At 39.6% G+C, this 22,036-nt stretch overlaps 1 protein-coding gene across 1 annotated transcript; it reads left to right on the top strand.

Annotated features, from left to right (window-relative positions):
* The first annotated feature begins 875 nt into the window (after positions 1-875).
* WSB1 (WD repeat and SOCS box containing 1) lies at positions 876-19,912 on the top strand. The gene is made up of 9 exons (XM_066263275.1): positions 876-1,210; positions 7,851-8,019; positions 9,190-9,458; positions 11,321-11,452; positions 13,483-13,583; positions 15,840-16,012; positions 16,539-16,652; positions 18,015-18,122; positions 18,804-19,912. Exons 1-9 carry the CDS (start codon positions 1,171-1,173, stop codon positions 18,961-18,963), a joined length of 1,266 nt encoding a protein of 421 aa, XP_066119372.1. The 5' UTR covers positions 876-1,170; the 3' UTR covers positions 18,964-19,912.
* Positions 19,913-22,036: the final 2,124 nt, after the last annotated feature.

The following is a 22,036-nucleotide window of genomic DNA, read 5'->3' as shown; positions in this document are numbered from 1 at the left end:
TTGTTGCAGCACCTTAGTTGTTCATTGATTGCTTTCTCATATGTGCATTGACCTGGGGGCTCCAGCTAAGACAGTGACACCTCTTTCAAGCTTCAACTTTGGGCTTCAACCCAGTGACCATGGGGTCATGTCTATGGTCCCACACTCAAGCCAGCGACCCCACGCTCAAAGTGGTGAGCCTGCATTCAAGCCGGATGTAAATGCACTCAAGCCAGAGACCTCGGGGTTTCAAACCTGGATCCTCTGTGTCCTAGGCTGACGCTCTATCCACTGAGCCATCGCCTGGTCAGCTCACTTTTTAAAAATGTACAAATAAATATATTGTGATATTCACTAATGTATTTGTTTTTTTTTAAAGATCCTTTGTTGTTTTTAGGGTCTTTTATTCTTCCTCTAAACCTATGCCTTTCCTTAATTTATAATCTCCCCCTGAGTATAAAATTTTATAATTCCTTTGGTGAGATTTGTTGAATGATATTTTCCTAGTGTTTGTATAAAGATATGAGGAGAGCATTTGTATTAATTTACGAATTATATTACGAATTATATTGACAAACAACTGGAAGAGGGTCAGCTATACCCAGACAGCCTGACCAACTTCAGTTTACAGCAAGAATCCATAATCCAGACCCAAACTTATGAAACGTCTTCCCAATTTTACGCTCCACGGTGACAGGTTATCTGGGGAATCTGACAGGGGGAGAACTAGACAATCTGTTAACTCAGATCCCTCCAGGCAACGCCCGCGCACACCGTGTGAGCGGGTGGGGCGCCCCACGGAGGCCATCACGTCCGGAGCGTGGGAAGGCGGGGCCTAGGTTTGTGACGTGGAGATGCCGCGCCCCCACAGCGCTGATATCACCAGCATCGCCCGCCATTTTGTCTCTAGTGTCTCGTTTGCCTTCGGCATCGTAGGAGATAGAACCTTGGTCTTTGAGCGTGAGGCAGAGACCAGGGTCTATTGTCTGTGTTTGACTCCGTAGTTTGGTCCCAGGCCTTCCGGAGCTTTCCCGGGGCAGTTGGCAGAGGCCGCCGCGACCGCCCCCGCCCCTCCCTTCCTTCCCGGGGACCGGGAGGGACCGAGCCCGCGTCACGCCCCTCAGCGTTCGCCTTTCCCTTCTCTGTCGTTGCGGCCGCCTCGCGCCCCCGGAATCAGACGGTGCCCCATAGATGGCCAGCTTTCCCCCGAGGGTCAACGAGAAAGAGATCGGTGAGGATGGGACGGTGGGCGAGGGGTGCTGGTGAGCGCGCGGGGGCTCCGGAGCCGCAGGCACTCCGCGCGGGAGGCTCGAGAGGAAACCTCTGAGTCGGAGGGAAGTAGGGTGAGCCGGGGCCGAGCCCGGAGCGAACTGGAAGGAAGCGGCCCCGCGGGTGGGTGTCGCGAGGGGTGAATGGATCGTTGACTGTGTGGCCCGGGGCAGACACACCCCTGGGAGTCCCAGTTTCCTCTTCGATCCGAGACCCCTCTTCCTGGGATCCGAGACCCATTATCCTGGGATTCATGGTTTAGCGGCTGGCGCATCGAATGGTCGATCGATCAGGGGAGTGCTGGGCATGTCTCAGGGGACTCTTCAATTTACGATGCAAGAGGTAGACTTGTGTGTCCTGAGCTGTAATGGAAGGTGGGGTCCTTGTCTGTACCAACCACTCTTCGAGGAGTGAGGCGACCGAAAGGTGCCATCAGACTGGAAAAAAAGCGGTATTAAAAAAAAAAAAAAAGGTATGGCGTTAAGAAAGGGAGTGAGTCAGGGGAGGACGACTCAGTTATCTTTCAGACGCATAGGAGCAGGGAGGAGCAAGTGGTTGGGTGGAGTGACGGAAGAAAAGCTGTCGTCCAGAAAAAGCAAACTCGGAAAAGGCTGTCTAAAAACTGGGTTAGTGGCCAGCTCTGCCACGCCGCAGACGGCGCAGTAGATTGGGAAGGTTGTGCGCCAAAGACCTCAGTGGCTCACTTAAAAAGCACCTCGCATGATTTAAATCCTCTCTCGAGGTAAAATGAACAACTTTTGGGGAGTTTGGGGGGCTGCAGTGCGGGTGATAGATATACTTCAGTAAGAATTGAACTTATTAAGTCATCATGTTACATACCTTAAATATACACAATTTTTATTTTAAAAATTGAAATAGATTTAGCATGTCCCTCCCAATAAAAACTCCCCAACTCTGAACTTGCTGTGTTAATTACGTGAAAATTGAAGGTGGCTACTGAGGAGAGATTCTTTGCATTTCCCTATTTTTCAACTCAATGTGTACTTTTACTAAATACATTGAGGTGCTTGTAGAGAAAGGGAGACGCTGAAGTAGCATGTGGGTAAATTTTTTATATTTAGAGACAACTTAGAATTCTGGACCCTAGTTCTCCTAAGAATAAGGTTGAATGGCAGGTTAGGAGGAGACTTTAACCCTGATTTTAATAAATACATATTTTTAAGATTTTTATTCGTTTTTTAGGCGGAGGGGAGAAAGAGAGAGAGAAGGGGGGGGAGCAGGAAGCATCAATTCCCATTTGTGCCTTGACCAGACAAACCCAGGGTTTCAAAGCAGAGACTTCAGCATTCCAGGTCAAACCTTTCATCCACTGTGCCATCACAGGTCAGGCTTAATAAATATTTTAAGCATGCAGAGAAAACAATTCGTGTCCAATTTTTATTTTAACTGTACTTTAAGACTAGTGAGTATGTCCTGATGTGGAACATAGAACTCAAAAGTCCTTATTCTCAGGCCAGTGGGGTTTTCTTTAATCTTAGCATACGTACATAAGGTAGAACCATCTACTAAGTAGTCTTTTTAATTTATTTTTTGCATATTTAGGTATTTGTTTTTGCATACCCAGGTCTTATTTCCTGGATATAATAATATAAAGTTACTGAGTGCCAATATATAAAAGAACTTTGGCCTTTCTGACCTTTTTTTTTTTTTTTAAGTTTGAGAGAGAGATGTTTCCACCCATTTATGCATTCATTGGTTGACTCTTATATGTGCCCTGACCCCAGATGGAACCCACAAAGTTGGCTTTGGTGTATCAGGATAATACTTGTCAGGCTTTTTTATAAAGTATCATTTGGACACAAAGTTAAATACTATCTCTGTGTAGCTTTGTATCAAGAAGTACTTACTTTTTCCCTGCTTTCTTGGATATTGGTTATACTTATTTGGGTTCTCTAGGAGTACTGAAACAGACAAGATTGCATGAGTAATTTTAAAAGTCTGTGACTTCTTGCCTGACCAGGCGGTGGTGCAGTGGATGGAGAGTCAGCCTGGGACGCAGAAGACCCAGGTTAGAAACCCCGAGGTCTCTGGCTTGAGCACGGACTCACCAGTTTGAGTGTGGGGTCACCAGCTTGAGCATGGGATCATAGACATGACCCCAAGGTCACTGGCTTGAGCCTAAGATCTCTGGGTTGAGCAAGGGGTCACTGGCTCTGCTGTAGCCCCCCTCCCTGGTCAAGGCATATATGAGAAAACAATCAATGAACAACTAAGGTGCTGCAATGAATAATTGATGCTTCTCATCTTTCTCCCTTCCTATGTGTCCTTTCTCTCAAAAAAAGTCTATAACTCCTTTCAGGGAGTTACTGCCCTCTTTCACAAGTCATTATCACAGATCCTCCCTTTCTGGTTATGAAATTGCAGGGAGGAATGTGAAGAAGGAGCTAAATCTGGTTTGCTTGGTTCAGCAGTGACTCAGGAGATGCGTTACTAATGTACAGATATTGTTAATGTAGAATTATATCTTATAGCCGAGTTCCCATGGCAGGAGGCTTTTCCCTTATACAAAGTATTAAATCATGCATTTCTTAGGATACCAACATTAAACAGTTGCAAGTAATGTAATAAAGGTTTAACTTATTTTTAAAATGTTTTAAAATAGAGGGCTAGGATTCTTTTTATTTATTTATTTAATTTTTATTGATTTGAAAGAAACATCTATTTGTTGTTCTACTTATTTATGCATTCATTGGTTGATTCTTGTATGTGCCCTGATCAGGGATGGAACCCACAATCTTAGTGTATCCAGATCATACTCTAACTAACCAACTGAGCTAACTGGCCAGAACTAAAAAAATTTTTTCAAAGCACTTTATTATAAATCTTGTGCTAGTTTACAGTATTGTACCATACCCATTATGTAAGAGGAATTTTGTGATTGTAGACAGGGTTAAGAAGAAGAGAAAAAACCCTGCCTTGTTAAAAAGATTTTGGATTCTGAAAGAAAATACAGCATGGTCCGAAAGTGCAGACCAAAACAATGAATTTTTTGTGGGAAACTTAGTCTTGCTAATGCTTCCTAAAGAATAGGTAAATGCTAGTCTAATTTACCAGGTAGTTTTTTTTGTTTTTGTTTTTTCTTGTGGGAGAGACAGAGTCAGAGAGAGGGACAGATAGGAACAGACAGACGGGAAGAGAGAGAGATGAGAAACATTAATTCTTCATTGCGGTTCCTTAGTTGTTCATTGATTCATTTCTCATATGTGCCTTGACTAGGGGGCTACAGCAGACTGAGTGACCCCTTGCTCGAGCTAGCGACCTTGGGTCTAAGCTGGTGAGCCTTGCTCAAACCAGATGAGCTCGCATTCAAGCTGGTGACCTCGAGGTCTTGAACCTGGGTCCTCGGCATCCCAGTCCGATGCTCTGTCTACTGTGCCACTGCCTGGTCAGGCGACCAGGGGTTTTTGAGTTGAATACAGGGGCCAGTTGTCTGTTTTTTGAGAAAAAATACATAAATGTCTTCATCTAGTTTAAACAGGGACTTTCCCTTTTTAAGATAAAGCTTGCCTTTTTCAGTTGAATTTTAAAATATCTCTTATTTGTGAACTTTTATTTTTTCTTCTAAAATTTATGAACTCATAGCTAGATGTGGTTAAACAAAAACCAAAGGTAAAAAAAAAAGGCTCTGGCCAGTTGGCTCAATGGTGGAGCGTTGGCCTAGCGTGTGGGTGTCCTGGGTTCGATTCCTGGTCAGGGCACACAGAAGTGACCATCTGTTTCTCCACCCCCTCTCCCCTCCCCCTCCCTCCCTTCTCTCTCCCTCTCTTTCTCTTTCTCTCTCTCTCTTCTGTGTTTGGTTTAGCAAGTTGGCCCTGGGCACTGAGGATAGCTCTATGACCTCGCCTCAGGTGCTAAAATAGCTCAGTTGCTGAGCAATGGAACTGTGGCCCTAGATGGGCAGAGCATCCCCAGGTGGGCTTGCTGGGTGGATCCAGCTCAGGCCCATGCAGGAGTCTGTCTCCCTGCCTCCTTGCTTCTCACTTAAGGAGAAGAAAAAAAAAGAGTTAGGGGTTGCAAATTCAGGGGCCAGGCACATAAAGTTCCCCAGTGAAGTGACTGTGTAAGACTATGCGCTTGGCCTGACCAGGCGGTGGCACAGTGGATAAAGTGTTGGACTGGGATGCGGAGGACCCAGGTTCAAGACCCCGAGGTCGCCAGCTTGAGCACAGGTTCGTCTGGTTTGTGCAAAAGCTCACCAGCTTGGACCCAGCAAGGGGTTACTCGGTCTGCTGAAGGCCCGTGGTCAAGGCACATATGAGAAAGCAATCAATGAACAACTAAGGTGTCGCAACGAAAAACTTATGATTGATGCTTCTCATCTCTCTCTGTTCCTGTCTGTCTGTCTCTGACTCACTCTCTGTCTCTGTAAAAAAAAAAAAAAGACTGTGGGCTTGGAGGAATGTAAAGCACATGGAGCAGCAAGCCCTTCAAAAATCATTTGTATATTTAAAAAATTGTACTGCAGGCATATAAAGGTCACTAGTTTGTAAGTTTTGTAGTAAGAAAGTCATGTTATTACTAGTGGGGTTAAATTAATGTCACTTTAGCTGTATTGATACAAGTGAGGGGCTGATAAGTGGGGTTCTGCTGCCTTGATTAAGCCGCACCCGAAGTATTGTGTTTAGTTCTGAGTACCACTTTTATGAGTCATTACTAATTGAAGCTTATTCATGAAAGTGTGTTGAAGGTAAAGATGGGGAATGAACTTGAAACCATGTAAAGGGATGATTGAAAGGACTAGAGATTTTAGTCTGGTGAAAAGATTTAGTTGCTGATGTCATAACTGTCTTCAACATATGAATGTCATGTAAGAGCAGCATTAGGCTTACCTTCTTGGGTTAGAATTGGGACTGAGTGGGTGGAATGGCAAGGAGGAAGATTTTGAGTCACAAGAAGGAAGTTTTCTGATAATTTCAGATATATCATATTAGAATGAGCTTATTTGTTAATATAGCAAAGAATTAGGCAATGAAATATTTAAAACACTTTAAGAATGAGAGTTTTTAGCCTGACCAGGAGGTGGCGCAGTGGATAGAGTGTTGGACTGAGACGCGGAGGACCCAGGTTCAAAACTCCAAGGTTGCCGGCTTTAGTGTGGGGCTCACCAGCTTGAGCGCAGGGTCGCTGGCTTTAGCAAGGGGTCACTCACTCTGCGGTAGCCGCCCCGCCCCCTACCCCCGTCAACACACATATGAGAAAGCAATCAATGAACAACTAAGGTGCCACTTAGTTCTCGTCTCTCCTTCCTGTCTGTCTCTTCCTATCTGTCCCTCTCTCTGTCTCTCTCTGTCCCTCTCTCTCTCTCTCTCTCTCTCACACACACACACACACACACACACTAAAGAATGTGTGTTTATACATGTGTTTTTATGTTCATTTAATAAATACTTACTCATGACGAGTGCTACACTAGCTGCTGATGGAGCACACGTTGAGACTGAAAGTTTTTGGATTTAAATATCTGCCATAGCACTAGAAGTATAGGTGGTTCTTATTTGAACTGCAATACATAGTATGTATTGAAGTTTTGTTGTTGGAAGGTTCAAGCCAAAAACATAAACACACCGTAGAGATGAACAGACAATTGACCACAAAATAGATATTAGGGAAACTAAACCTGACAATAACTTGTAACTAAGACCAACCCAAGACAGCATTGATGATAAACTGACACAGAAGATCCTTTCCTGAAATTGAGGGCGCTCCAGTTGAGTACGCATGGGCACATGTGCCGTAGGAGCTTGTTGAGCGAGCTTGTTAAACACAGAATAAAAATTCTCTGTACACGCTGTTGATAGACCAGCTTTTATGAATGCTAAATTTACTCTATATTAGAAATGTATGGGATTTCCCATTTGTCCTTCAAAAACGAAAATAATTTCCATGTTGGGATCAGTTTGTAGCCCATTAGGCAGATGCTTGAGGACCACTGTGGAAGAATCAAAAATACTAATGCATTTAAAGCACTTGTTGAGAGGTTAGACTAAGTAATCTTTAAATTCCTTCTAGTTCTGAGAGTTTTGTGGTATTTGTGATCTGGGCCTAAAAGAGACGAATATTCGTGTCCCGCCATGTTCCCCGCCCCCGCCTCCCCATGCCCTGTGTGGGTGGTTTCTGTCAGAGTAATGATGTAACATTAATATTGTATTTTATAATGGTTTATGGTTTTTGAAAGCTACAGACTTTTGGAAGATAACTTTTCTTGTAAAGTAACTTTAGTCTTTTACATTTTAAATGTTAGTAATTTTGATGAAAACAAGACAATGCAAAAGTCAGGACATAAGTAATCACTAGCCCTGATTGATCATTATAGCATTATTACTTGACTAATTTTTTTTTTAACTTTCTAAAAAGCTTTTGCTTTGGGAAATTTTAGGAAACCACTTTTCTAAAACTCGAAGATATCATTAAGGCAGGTATGTCCCCTCCAAGGATAGAAAGTAGAATTCATTATATCTTATCCTCATAGAAAAGGGAGAAAATACTCAATGGAGTTGAGTGAGTCCCAAAGAAATATAGAGACAGTCTCAAATTCATTGTTGGTTATATATGATATCCTGTATTTTTCTTTTTCTTTTTAGTGAGATCGCGTACGATAGGCGAACTTTTAGCTCTTGCAGCTCCTTTTGACAAGAAATGTGGTTGTGAAAATTGGACTGTTGCTTTTGCTCCAGATGGTTCGTACTTCGCTTGGTCCCAAGGACATTGTACAGTAAAGCTTGTTCCGTGGTCCCAGTGCCTGAAGAACTTGTAAGACACTTTTCTTTTTGTATTTTGTATCTGTTTGTTGATTTTTCTATGTAGAGTAATAAGATTTTGATATTTAAGTTTTTCCTTTGTAGACTGTTGTAAATGTGTTTTATTATGAGCTGAATATATTTATTAGAAAATTTGTGGGAAGAATTATCTGGCCTTATAATTATAGAACACTTTCTCAGATATGTTTGTGTTTTTAATAAATGTTGCTGTGTATTAAAAGGCAGAGTAATTGTACCTTGGAGTAGTGTATATATTGTGTTGTGCCAGGTCAGGGAACCTTTGTTATTTGAAGCTTTTTGATTTCACAACATTTTATTAGATAACTGGTGCATAGATTATGTAATTATTTTTTTATGTACTTATCCTCTGCTTTGGTTAAATTGAGTTTAGATTTGTTGAAATTTTTTCTAAAACTTATCATACACTAAATTTAATTTTACTCAGCCTTTTTTTTTTTTAAAGGATATTATCTGGTGTTTGGCTTCACAATATCTTCTCAGGTTTTTTGTTTTGATTTTTTGCTTGTTTATACTTGCTTTAGGTTAATTAAAGGAGTCCTAAATTTTGAAACATTTTTTTTTTACTTTATTGTTGAACTTCCTCTGTTTTTCAGCCACTGAGAATTTATTTGGTCACACCCTCATAGCTAATATCAATTTTCCCCTTCCCATTTATAGAATTCTGTTGTCATTTAGTATCACTATAATAATAATGAGGTTGCTTTACTTCTTTTTTTTTTTTTTTTTTTGAGAGTAGAGAAAATAGAGAGACAGACCCCAACCAGGATCCACCCAGCAACCCTTGTTGGGGATGATGCTCAAATCAGCTAAACTATTTTTAGTGCCTGAGGCTGATGCTCGGACCAGCCGAGCTATCCTCAATTCCCGGGATCTATGCTTGAACCATTTGAGCCACTGGCTATGAGGGAGGAAGAGAGAGAAAAGGGGGAGAGGGCAGAGGAGAGAAGCCAGTGGTCGCTTCTCATGTGTGCCCTGACCTGGGATCAAACCCAGGACATCCATAAACTAGGCTGATGCTCTATCCACTGGGCCATCTGGACAGGGCGAAGGTTACTTTAACAAACATCATTTTATTTCCTCAAGAGTCCAAAATAAATAATAACGAGATTTTAATCTGACCCTTTTTCCCCCCACCGCCCAGTCTCTTACATGGCACCAAGAATATCACTAATTCAAACAGTTTGAGATTGTCAAGACAAAATAGTGATGGTGCTCAGAAAAATAAGCCTCGTGAACATATTATAGACTGTGGTGATATCGTCTGGAGTCTTGCTTTTGGATCTTCAGTTCCAGAAAAACAGAGTCGCTGTGTAAATATAGAATGGCATCGATTCAAATTTGGACAAGATCAGCTACTCCTTGCCACAGGGCTGAACAATGGACGTATCAAAATATGGGATGTATATACAGGTATGGAGTCAATAGTTTTAAAAGCAAATTTCATTATTTCATATATAGGGCGTTGCTCATAGGCAGTAGAATATATGATATGAGGATTTTAACTTACTGAAAAACAAGAATTGGTGCAATGTGTTTTTATTCCTTTTTTGTTTTTTCTTTGTATTGTTTCTTGTTGCAATGTGTCTTTATAATTGGCCTGAATAGCATTTTCAGCTGTGGTTTTGATTTAGGGTAATAGAGTTCACACTGCTTGATCATTCCTTGGAGAATATTACAGCAGGAATGGGCATATCTAAGGGATGTTTTGTTAATGATCACTTATAATTAAAAAATCACATATAACTTAGTTTATGACTCAAATAGCAAGGTATTTTTTTTATATAATTTTCAGTGATTGATAGCTATAATGGGTTTCAAGGCAAATCTGGTATTTAACAGTCATCTAACCCTTTGGAAGGTTTTAGTGACATTTTCAGTTTAACTAGAGAGGATTAGAAGTTACATTCTTTGGGAAATTAAAAGTGAATGTGCTGTTCACTGCCTAAAACAGTTTCTGGTTGATAGTATGTACTCAAATATTTGAAAGTTTTTAAAAATGATCATTAAAACTATGTGTACATTTAGAACACAGCAAGTGATATGAATGAGTGGGGATGAGTCATTAAATTTCGATTTTTTTTTTTTTAACAGAGAGAGAGAGGGATAGACAGGGACAGACAGACAGGAACGGAGAGATGAGAAGCATCAATCATTAGTTTTTCATTGCGCATTGCAACACCTTAGTTGTTCATTGATTGCTTTCTCATATGTGTCTTGACCGCGGGCCTTCAGCAGACTGAGTAACCCCTTGCTCGAGCCAGCGACCTTGGGTCCAAGCTGGTGAGCTTTTGCTCAAACCAGATGAACCCTCACTCAAGCTGGCGACCTCGGGGTCTCGAACCTGGGTCCTCGGCATCCCAGTCCGACGCTCTATCCACTGTGCCACTGCCTGGTCAGGCCAAATTTGGATTCTTGAAAAACATTTAAGTTAGGCACATAGATTTTCATAGAAAACTCTTGTAGTAGTAGATGAATAAAGTACATTTTTTCCCACTGCGATTATATTTGAAAATTTAGGTTGTTGTGGGATAACATGAATCTTTTGGGGAGTTTGACAGTCCATTAGTAAGGAAAGGGAAAGGAAAATTTGATTTATATTTTTTAAAATCCTATACAAAGAGCCTGACCAGGAAATGGCGCAGTGGGTAGAGCATCGGACTGGGATGCGAAAGACCCAGGTTCGAGACCCCGAGGTCGCCAGCTTGAGCGCGGGCTCATCTGGTTTGAGCAAAAGCTCACCAGCTTGGACCCAAAGTCTCTGGCTTGAGCGGGGGGGGGGGGGGTACTCCGTCTGCTGTAGACCCCCCCCCCTCCGTCAAAGCACATATGAAAAAGCAATCATTGAGCAACTAAGGTGTCGCAATGAAAAACTAATGATTAATGTTTCTCATCTCTCTCCGTTTCCGTCTGTCTATCCCTATCTATCCTTCTCTCTGTCTTTGTAAAAAAAAAAAAAAAGTCTTTTGAAATCCTATACAAAGATTTAAATGATAATATAGATTTTCTTGATACTAAATTAACTTGATCCAGGAGTTTATGTACATACATTTCAGGAATTTCCTTTTATTTTTTTCTAACAAATATAAGCTTTGCTATACTGAAAGTAATTCATTTTGAAACTGTGTAAATAGTGAATCTTTAAAGGTATAGTAAAAGCATTAAGTAATAAGAGGTATCCAAGTATTTTTTAAATAGTGAGAAACAGTATTTTATAAAACAGAAACTGATAAAAATTGCTAATATTGTCTTATTTCCCCATTCATTGCATTTAGGAAAACTCCTCCTTAACTTGGTAGATCATACTGAAGTGGTCAGAGATTTAACTTTTGCTCCAGATGGGAGTTTGATTCTTGTGTCAGCTTCAAGAGACAAAACTCTGAGAGTTTGGGACCTGAAAGATGATGGTATGTTTTTTTTTCCAGGCTGTGAAAAAGAATTAGTTTCTTTCTTTTCTTTTTTTATTTATTTATTTTCTTTTATTTGTTATGTTTATGGCTTTGAGAGAGAGAGAAAGGGGGGCTAGGAAAGGGAAGCCTCACCTTGTAGTAGTCGTTTCTCGTATGTGCCTTGACTAAGCATGTCTGGGTTTTGAACTGGCCACCTCAGCAATCCAGGCCAACACCCTGTCACCTGTGCTACTACAGGTCAGGCAAGAATTAGTTTCTTGATGTTACTACTGAGAGGTATTGGGTTCATGTGGGGCATTTGACTTTAAAAGTACACATGATCAGTTTCCTTTTTTCTGTTTAGTTCTTTGGTTTCTTTTCCTGTGTAGATCAAACAAAACCGCACATATGACCTAGAATAGGAACCAGCAGTTACTCTAAGTAAACAATCTAATACTATTCAGAAACTAACCACACGTATCAACTATTTCAGGGTAAAATCTACTTCAGTTTTAGGGTTTTATATGAACTGGTCTGAGTTTATTTCCTTATCTTAGGGAGAGTTATTAACTTCCCTCTTGTGTAGTGAAAATTTACGTAGACCTTAAATAACAAACAAGTACAGCTTAGTGATCTAATAAAATTTAGATTGAAGTATGATTTGTACACCAGAATTTATAACATGTAAAGGCTAGTAAGCATAATATTACATTGGATGGGTTAAGTAAGAAATTATCTTTACCCTGGCCTGTGGTGGCACAGTGGATAGGGGCCTCAACCTGGAACACCGAGGTTGCGGGTTTGAAACCCTGGGCTTGCCCGGTCAGTGCACGTGTGAGAAACAACTATTATGAGTTGAGACTTCCCACTCTACTACCCCCTTTCTCTCTCTCCTCGCTCTCTAAAATTCAATAAATAAAACCTTTAAAAAATTATCTTTATGAAAAGCAGATTTGCCCTTTGATATAATTAAGGGTATGTCAGTGTCAAGTACTCAGATTTTTCTGAAATGTTGATAATTATGATGCTTATTAATAAGGTTTTGGAGACTCTACCTTGTTTGAGATTACCAGAGGTGATCTCTTACCTCTTCTTAGCCTCTAGTGAAAGAGTTTACAGTTTTAACTACACCTTGTACATATTTTATAAGATCTGCTAATTCTCTAACAGCCTTAAGCTGGAAGTTGACAGGCTTGCTTAGTAGCTAAATTGAATGTAGTAGGAAGCAAAATCCTCAGATTTGGAGACTCGTTCCAGCTGATGGGTAGTAACCACTGCCTAATAAAATAATATGTTACTATTTCTAAACCATGAGATATTTCCTCTGCATTTTATCAATTTTCTAATTGCTCAGCTGATGAAGGGTTAAGAGATTCCAACAGTTAAAGGAGTTTGATAATTAAGTTTTTATATTCTTTTGCATATCAAAGAGTGCTTGCTTTCAACATATTTTGAGTGCATGTTTTAAGAATGTATACTTAGTAAAATGTAAGCTTCAAGAATGTAAGGACTTTGTGTTATTCACAGCTGTATTTTCACTGCCTGGTATGTAGTAGATATTCAGTAAATATTTGTAAAACTAAGAGTTAAGAATACTTAGCCTAAATTGTGTGCCTTGGGTATAATATACAGGGGATTTAGAATAGAATAGAGGTTATCAGAAAGAAATATAGGTATAAAGTTATTTTGGAGATGTTCATTGTCTCAACCTTGTTGTGTTTCATTTCTTTCATTTGTAGAATAAAGGGATTAGATCAAAAGTCTATTTTCTGTAAAAAATGGTCGGTGGACTTTTTTCATAAAGGGCCATGCCACCTCTACCATAGTTATTCTTTTCTGCCGTGGAAGCACAACATGAACAAATTGGCATGATTATATTCCAATAAAACTTGAGTTACAAAAACGAGTAACTGGTGTATATTGTCACCCCCCGTCCTAGGTAAATCACTGCCACTATAGAAGTTCGTGATTCTGTGATCCTGCCATTTTTTAGTGATACTCGTTTGAAGTGGATTCTAGGGTTAATGCAGGTATTTCTTTTGTTTCAGGAAACATGATGAAAGTATTGAGGGGCCATCAGAACTGGGTGTACAGCTGTGCATTCTCTCCGGACTCTTCCATGCTGTGCTCAGTGGGAGCCAGCAAAGCAGTATGTATCAAAGTTCTTATACATTTATTGTTAATTGGATTATAATTGGCATAATCATTATAAATCTAAGTAACCTATTAAGTCTGTGCTCTGTGTCATGAATATCTTAAATGTTTTATATCGTGATGGGGAGAATTTGCATGAGGGAAATTAAATACAGTTATCGATTGTTAAGTCAGAAATTGGATTGCTTTTAGTTAGAGATATTATTCATAAAATTAAGGGGTTTGTCAAATTTATTTTTACTAAGATGTAGGAAGGTTTCTGTGCTATAGAAGAGATATAGTCCAAATGTTAAGACATTCCCTTGCTAATAATTTTCTTCTCTGTTGTTCTATTTTTTTTGTCCAGTTTGCTGTTTAAAAAGTTTGAGTCCCAGCTGGTCCTGGACATTTAACTGAACAAAAGTAACTTAAAAATATAATAAAAATGAAAATAGCACTCATGTATGTCCTAGAGTGAATTATAGAAGAAATTTGATATGATCTGTCTTAATGCTAACAGGTATAGCATACCTGTAGACAGATTAAGTATAAAGTGACTCTTAAGAGTGTTGTGCTTATTCATGAACTCTGTAGTTGTCTTCCAGCTCTGAGTTAGTATTGTTAAAGAAATCTTTTTAGCTTTAGATATTTGTGAAAATAGTTTAAGTCTAAATACATTTGATGATCACAATAAACTTTGAAATAATGGGGGTTGGGGGGCTGGTTAAAATGTATTTTATTTAGCCAAGAAGTTTGTTAAAATGATAGTTGCAAATGTTGGAGGTTTAGAACAATATACCGTATTTAGTTTATTAGTTTAGTTCTTTAAAAATCATAAGAAGAACAAAGCTAGATGTTGACATTGCTATTTTAGGCTGTGTGTTTTCCATATGCTTCTTGCTTTCCCTGTCACAGGTGGTGGCAGCAATATTGGTGTGATTGAGGTTATGCTGGCACCACTCGCACACAGGCGCACAATGGTGTTAGCTGGGCAGAAAGAGTGGCATCTCTGGCTGCCGGGCTGGGGGCGACCTTTACCATAGGATGAAGTAACCTTGCATTCGGCTGCAAGGTGTACTGTACGTACGCAGGTGCTGGTCGATGTCCACTTTCTGCTTTTCTTTCTTTCTTTTTTTCTTTTTTAAAATAATTTTCCCCCAGTAAAACCCACTGACTCCTCCGTGTTAATTTATCTTCCAGTCTGTTGGAGTTGGGAGTCAGACATGAGAAACCAATTTAATGTAATGTAATTGGCTTTCAGATGGTTTCTCAGTACTGTTTTTTGGAATTCTTTGAGATGGTAGAGATAACCTTAAGTCTGATCCATTTAAAATTTGTGGTTTTTTCTTTGGAAGTAATATATTGTGTCTGTGCAGAAAAAATGTAGCCAAAAGGATTGCTTTATCCCAAGAGGAGAAGAGATTGTCTTACTATGATTGTTGAACTTTCAAGCTCATGTTCAGTATAATAGACTACAGTAATCGTTAGAATCCTACTTGGAGCTATTCTGCACAGTCCAGCTACTGATTTTACAGTAAAACTATATGTTAATCTGTACTAAAGTAATTTAAATGTTTTATAATTAAAATGACTAATGATTGTGTGGTCAGTTTGATAAAAATAAGTTTAGCAAATCTTGATTCACAGAAATGTTAATTGTATTATTTTCATAAATTAGCATTTTCATTTTGTAATGTGGTTTAACATCCTTGTTTTTGCCAAAGAAATTTCATTTGGCTGTGAAAATTCTCTTTGCTTGCAGTATCTGTTTCTCTTCCTAGGCTCACGGTGGTGACCCAAGCCTTTTGTAAACAAGTGATTATCTCAAAGGGAGATGCCAATGGAGTAACAATTTGTTAACCTTACATTTTCTGTCTGTATATTTTTTTAAAATTTGGTAGTTTCTGGAAGAAAAAGAAGGGGGTTTGTAGTACTTAACCCTATGTATCTCTATATATTTTAGTTAATTAGTTTTTGAAATAAATGGATTTCAGTATAACTTTGTGGTTAAATTGCACTGCTATTTTTATGTTTAGGCTTATTTTTAAATTAACACTTAACAGAAACATTTGAAATAGAATGTGCATGTCTACTTTAATTAACTTAAAGACTGATTTTTTAAAAATCTGTGACACTGAGCATATTCTTTTAATTATCCTTAATTTATAATGTTTAATATAATCTGAATTAAATATGGGAGTTTTAGTTTAAGATGTGCCATTTTGTCCTTGTGCGTCTGAATGAAGCTATAACATTTGCCTTTTTATTGCAGGTTTTTCTTTGGAATATGGATAAATATACCATGATACGGAAACTAGAAGGACATCACCACGATGTTGTAGCTTGTGACTTTTCTCCCGATGGAGCATTACTGGCTACTGCATCTTATGATACTCGAGTATATATCTGGGATCCACATACCGGAGACATTCTGATGGAATTTGGGTGAGTGAGTGAGTGTAGCATGAATTATTTTAGTCTGTAATTTATCTCTGGCCATCAGTATAACTTTTAAGAAATTCATGAATGATTAGAATCACTAACATGTGAAACCTAAAATTGCAGTATATGGTAACTTATAATTTCATTATTTAAGCCCTTGAGTAACGCAAAGCTTTGAATATAAACGCTAAAATAAACTTGGCTCTCTTGATACAAATCTTGTTAATAGGACATTACTTGTACAAGTAGTAATTAATTTAGAGTTTCATGTTGGAAAAAATAGTTAAAACTAAAATTGGACTTAATCTTAAATGCCTGAAACCACATTCTTAAAAGGAGATTAGTAATTCTGTTCAGGTTCCTTTTATTTAATTTGGATATATCAGCTCTTCTCAAGTCTTCTTAGTTGTGTTCGTTAAAGCCACTTTAACCATTACTCAAAGACAGATGTACTCTGTACCTGGGTAGTTATGTTTCTTGAAGTGACTGTGACCCTCATTTCCACTGAACACGTGTATTTTGACCTCAGGCACCTGTTTCCCCCACCTACTCCAATTTTTGCTGGAGGAGCTAATGACAGATGGGTACGATCTGTATCTTTTAGTCATGATGGACTGCATATTGCAAGCCTTGCTGATGATAAGTAAGTGTGTGAACTACAGCTTGACCCATTTATTATTGTCTTTTAAAGATTTCCTTTCATCCTTTTACTTAATGAAAACATTCTTAAGGCTATATTTTAAAAAAAAATGCCTTTCTGCAGTTTGTTATTTAGTGTCTCTTTTCTCTAGACAAGATCTTGGGAGATGTGTGTATCTTAAAGAATGCTGACCTGAACAGTAGCCATGTAAACGGAAGATAATGCATGCCTTTTCCTGAGCTCCCTGCTAGCTAGTTAAGCAAACTGGGTAGATTTTTAACTACCTTTTAGCCTAGCCCACAGATTCTTTTCAGTAATAGTCTTACAAAGGTTGAAGCAGAAGAACATAGTCAAAGTAAAATAAATGATAAAAAAGAGTAATTTGTATCCACTGCAGTTGAGACTACAAAATGAAATGTCTCATGAATGAGATGTGTTGCTTATTGGTAAGAAGCAGAAACTAATGTAGCCATTCCATTTTCTCAAGCTTTTATCATACAGTGTGCATGGATATAGCATTAAGAAAATTGGTCACATTAATTCAGAAAGCAACTCATTATCATCTTTCTAGAATGTTAGCAAATGTACAGGCAGAGTTCTTTATTATTTGCCAGTATTGTGTTCCTGTTTGCTCGGATAAATTCTGAATGTCAGCTCTCTGGCATTCCTAGCCATACTCGACCTAGGTGAAAAGGCTTTATAAATTTCTTGGAATGAGAGTAAACCAGATCAGATATTGGATTTTAAGTGTAAGGAAAAGAAGAAAGCTTTTGGCTGTGAGCATCATGGATCTGAACTGGGAATAGAAGACAGACATGTATTATAGTTTCTTACATGTGAGTTGATCTAGATTGCCAATTGGTATAGACTGTAAAATACTTTATAAAGCTAATCACAGTAATTGCTTGCTGCAGTGATTTGTGTGTGATTGTACTATTTCGTGATTCAGGACACTGGCATTTCTTTCTCAGTTTTAAATATTGCTTTTTTTTTTTTTTAAGTGAGAGAGAGAGAATCAGGAAGTTAGAAAGATGAGAAGCATCAACTCGTAGTTGCGGCATCATAGTAGTTCACTGATTGCTTTCTCATTGTGCCTTGACCAGGGGGCTACAGTCAAGCCAGTGACCTTGGGCTTCAAGCCAGCGACCTTGGCATTATGTCTATGATCCCATGTTCAAGCCAGTGACCCCACACCCGAGCTGGATGAGCCCATGATTAAGCTAGCAACGTCGGGGTTTCAAACCTGGGTCCTCAGCATCCTAGTCCTATGCTCTATCCACTGTGCCTCCACCTGGTCAGGTTGAAAGTTGCTTTTACCTTAAATTTCCTCCTGTATACTCACTGCACAATTTATTTCCCTTCCAGAATGGTGAGGTTCTGGAGAATTGATGAGGATTATCCAGTACAAGTTGCACCGTTGAGCAATGGTCTTTGCTGTGCCTTTTCTACTGATGGCAGTGTTTTAGCTGCTGGGTAAATCATTTTTGTTTGTTTGTTTGTTTTTTATGGGGTTTTTTTTTTTTTTTTTGTATTTTTCTGAAGTTGGAAACGGGGAGGCAGTCAGACAGACTCCCACATGCGCCTAACTGGGATCCACCTGGCATGCCCACCAAGGGGTGATGCTCTGCCCATCTGGGGCATCGCTCTGTTGCAACCAGAGCCATTCTAGCGCCTGAGGCAGAGGCCATGGAGCCATCCGCAGCACCCAGGCCAACTTTGCTCTAATGGAGCCTTGGCTGTGGGAGAGGAAAAGAGAAACAGAGAGGAAGGAGAGGGGGAAGGGTGGAGAAGCAGATGGGTGCTTCTCCTGTGTGCCCTGGCCGGGAATCGAACCCGGGACTCCTGCACGCCAGGCCGACGCTCTACCACTGAGCCAACCGGCCAAGGCCTTTGTTTGTTTTTAAGAGACAATTTCAGGTGGTTTTTAGTCAAAGCAGCCAATATTTATTGTCAGTAAATCTTCCATAAGGGACTCTTTATAACATTACTGTTTTGGCATAGAGGAGATGATGATCATTGGATAGATCTAATGAATTAGGTTTTAATGTGCAGTTTGAGACTCTGATACACAGCCCTGAATGATAGTTGTAGCTGTAGGATGTTGAAACATATTTGGAAGACTGAGCTTGTGCTTTTTTGTTTGTTTCTGTTTAGGACACATGATGGAAGTGTGTATTTTTGGGCTACTCCAAGGCAGATCCCGAGCCTTCAACATTTATGTCGCATGTCAATCCGGAGAGTGATGCCCACTCAACAAGTTCAGGAGCTGCCGATTCCTTCTAAAGTGTTGGAGTTTCTCTCCTATCGCATTTAGGGAACTCTGCCTTTCCTACTAGTTGGAACTGACAGAGCTCACTTTACACAAACCTCAAACTTTACTGATTTCAAGTATCTGTTTTTCAAGGTTTAGAAGATTTATTTAATTTCATATGTTCTTGTACTGCATTTTCATGAGTTGAGTTTTTAAAATATAGACTATAGGAGAAATATTTCTGAACATGTAAAATGTAATTTTTTTTCTAAAATGTAACTGTGAAAACATACATACCTGTACATATTTAGATGTAAGCTGCTATGTGTTGAACGGACTTCTGCTTCTCTGATCTTTAGTTCCAACATGTATATATTGCTTCAGCAGAACCCCACAGTATGTCTCTTTGCTCTAAAGTGGGAGGAATATTTTTTATTCTGGAACACTGAATTTAGATGGTAAATTTTGACTTAAGGAAACTGATTTGCCTCATATTAAAGGTGCATTGAGGGGGCAGACAAGACTTAGGGAAAGGGTTTTTGTTTTCCTTAACAACAGCACGGGAAAGGGAGGGTTTGAATGTGACGTTACTCAACTAAAAACAGCCAGGAGATAACTAGAAAGGGGTGCCCCTCCCCAAACTGCTGCTGCGAGCCTAATTTCGGAAAGCAGCTTGTTACTTTAACCCCTGTGGTATAAAGTATTATAAATTTCAGTCAGTTTGAAAATCCATCTACTGTATTATTTTATTGCTAAATATTTTGTTGTTTGTATTAAGGGACAATTATGTTAAGACCATGGTTTTGTGCTTTTTGTTGTTTTGTTTGTTTTTACATGTAGCCTGTGTTTCTGCAGGGATAATATTGGTGACTTACCAAAGAGAAACAGTACAGTGTACCTGCTTTTGCCTTCTATTATGTATCATACCTGCAGACACTAAGAGTGGATGTATCATGTAAAATGCTTGATTATATATTTTGTTGAGTTTTTTAATTAAAGACATAAAAAGCCACTAACTTCTGCAAATGTTTCTTAAATATGATTGTCTGTCTCCATTGTACACTTGGAACACCACTAGCACACTAAGCGAGAAAGGTGGTGAAGAAACAGCACAAGCACAGGCTAGAACTCTTGATTAATGCACCCAACTTCTACATTGGTTTCTGCTGGGAGGACTATTGCAGTAATGCTTACAACACAAACTCTAGAACAAAGGAAAATAACTACTGAGCAAAGAAATAAGATCTTTTAGGGGAACTAACAGGTTTATAGTGAATCTATCTCTTTAAAATAGCCATAAGAAGCCTGACCTGTGGTGGTGCAGTGCATAAACCATCAACCTGAAAAACTGAGGTCACCGATTCAAAACCCTGAGCTTACCTGGTCAAGGCACATATAGGAGTTGATGCTTCCTGCTCCTTCTGTCTTCTCTCTCATTCTCTCTCCCTCCCCTCTCTAAAATTAATAAATAATAGCTTTAAAAAAAAATAGCCATGCCTGACCAGGTGGTGGCACAGTGGATAGAACGTCGGACTGGGATGCGGAGAACCCAGCCGGGTTCGAGACCCCGAGGTCGCCAGCTTGAGTGCAGGCTCATCTGGCTTGAGTAAAAAGCTCACTAGCTTGGACCCAAGGTCACTGACTTGAGCAAAGGGTTACTCGGTCTGCTGAAGGCCATGGTCAAGGCACATGAGAAAGCAATCAATGAACAACTAAGGTGTCGCAACGAAAAACTGATGATTAATGCTTCTCATCTCTCTGCGTTCCTGTCTGTCTGTTCCTTTCTCTTTCTCTCTGTCTCTGTAAAAAAAAAAAAAAAAAAAAAAATAGCCATAAGAAAAATCTAGTGATTTCAGCCCTTTGAGGAGGCAAAAAAAAAGGCAAAACTTTTTATTATCTGTGTGTACTCTTGAAGACTTGATTGTTTCCACTAAGAAATCATTTGGGGCCCTGGCCAGTTGGCTCAGTGGTAGAGTGTTGGCCCAGAGTGTGGATGTCCTGGGTTCAATTCTTGGTCAGGATACACAGGAGAAGTGACAATCTGCTTCTCCACCCCACTCCTTCACCCTTCTCTCTTCCCCTCCCTCAGCCATGGCTTGATTGGTTCAAGCACATTGGCCCTGGGTGGCTTAGGTGGCCTCAGGTGCTAATAATAGCTCAGTTGCAAGCATGGCCCCAGATAGGCAGAGCATCAGCCCCAGACAGGGATTGTCAGGGTGGATCCCAGTCGGGGTGCATGCAGGACTCTTATCTCCCCTCCTTTCACTTGGAAAAGAAGAAAAAAACATTTGGAAGTTCTTATAGTTGGCTTTGTTAAGGGTATGGGTGTGGGTTATCAATTGGAAAGCCAGTGGCAAATTTGCTGAGGTTACTTCTTGTGAATCACTTATATTTACAAAAAGCACAAAAGTATCTATCTTGAAACCTGTTGTGACTTTTTTTTTGCATTTTATTTTGTAATATGTATGCTTCATAATTTTAAAATAAGATGCATTACTTTTTCTTCACACCATTAAATTATTTACTCTCCAACCAATTTAGTCAACCAACTAAAAATAGCATTTTGAGGTAAATCATTCTCTGAAAAGGCCGGAATTGCTTGCTTCCTTTTCCCATGAAAACTATGGTGCCAAGATGAATGGACGATTGCAGAACATGAATCAAGTAGAAACATGCTTATGTTTCCAACTGTTGGGAGGAAAATAATAACAGGATGGTAATACCTTAATGTATTTATTCACGTATTAGACTGGCCAAAGCAAGGAAAGCAGGGAAGACATGGTTGGATTCTTAAAATGGTTCAGAGTCCAGCTACATGATTTAAAAAATGATCCTGCTTCTTTATCTCTCCTAGCTGCCACAAGCATGTCATTTGGAGAACCGGCGAGATAATCATTTCTGTCCAGATTTGATTTCCTTCAGCAGCCAAGCAAAGCCCTATAACTAGAGGTTAGGTTGGCAAATCTTAACTGTATGTTCCCTGAAGTATCCTGCCTGCTTGCGATGTAGGCAAAGTTAGATTCAACTGGTCTGCACTGCCCTAAGGCAGCAAGATGGAAAAAGGCTGGACTAGGCTGGAGCACGCCTGTGGGTTGAGGCAGCGGCTGGCTGATGGAGACAGAAGACCTGGCTGTCA

Source organism: Saccopteryx bilineata, chromosome 2 (genome assembly GCF_036850765.1).
Source record: "Saccopteryx bilineata isolate mSacBil1 chromosome 2, mSacBil1_pri_phased_curated, whole genome shotgun sequence".
In the NCBI taxonomy this organism is placed as follows: domain Eukaryota; kingdom Metazoa; phylum Chordata; class Mammalia; order Chiroptera; family Emballonuridae; genus Saccopteryx; species Saccopteryx bilineata.
This window is presented reverse-complemented; position numbering and strand designations above follow the sequence as displayed.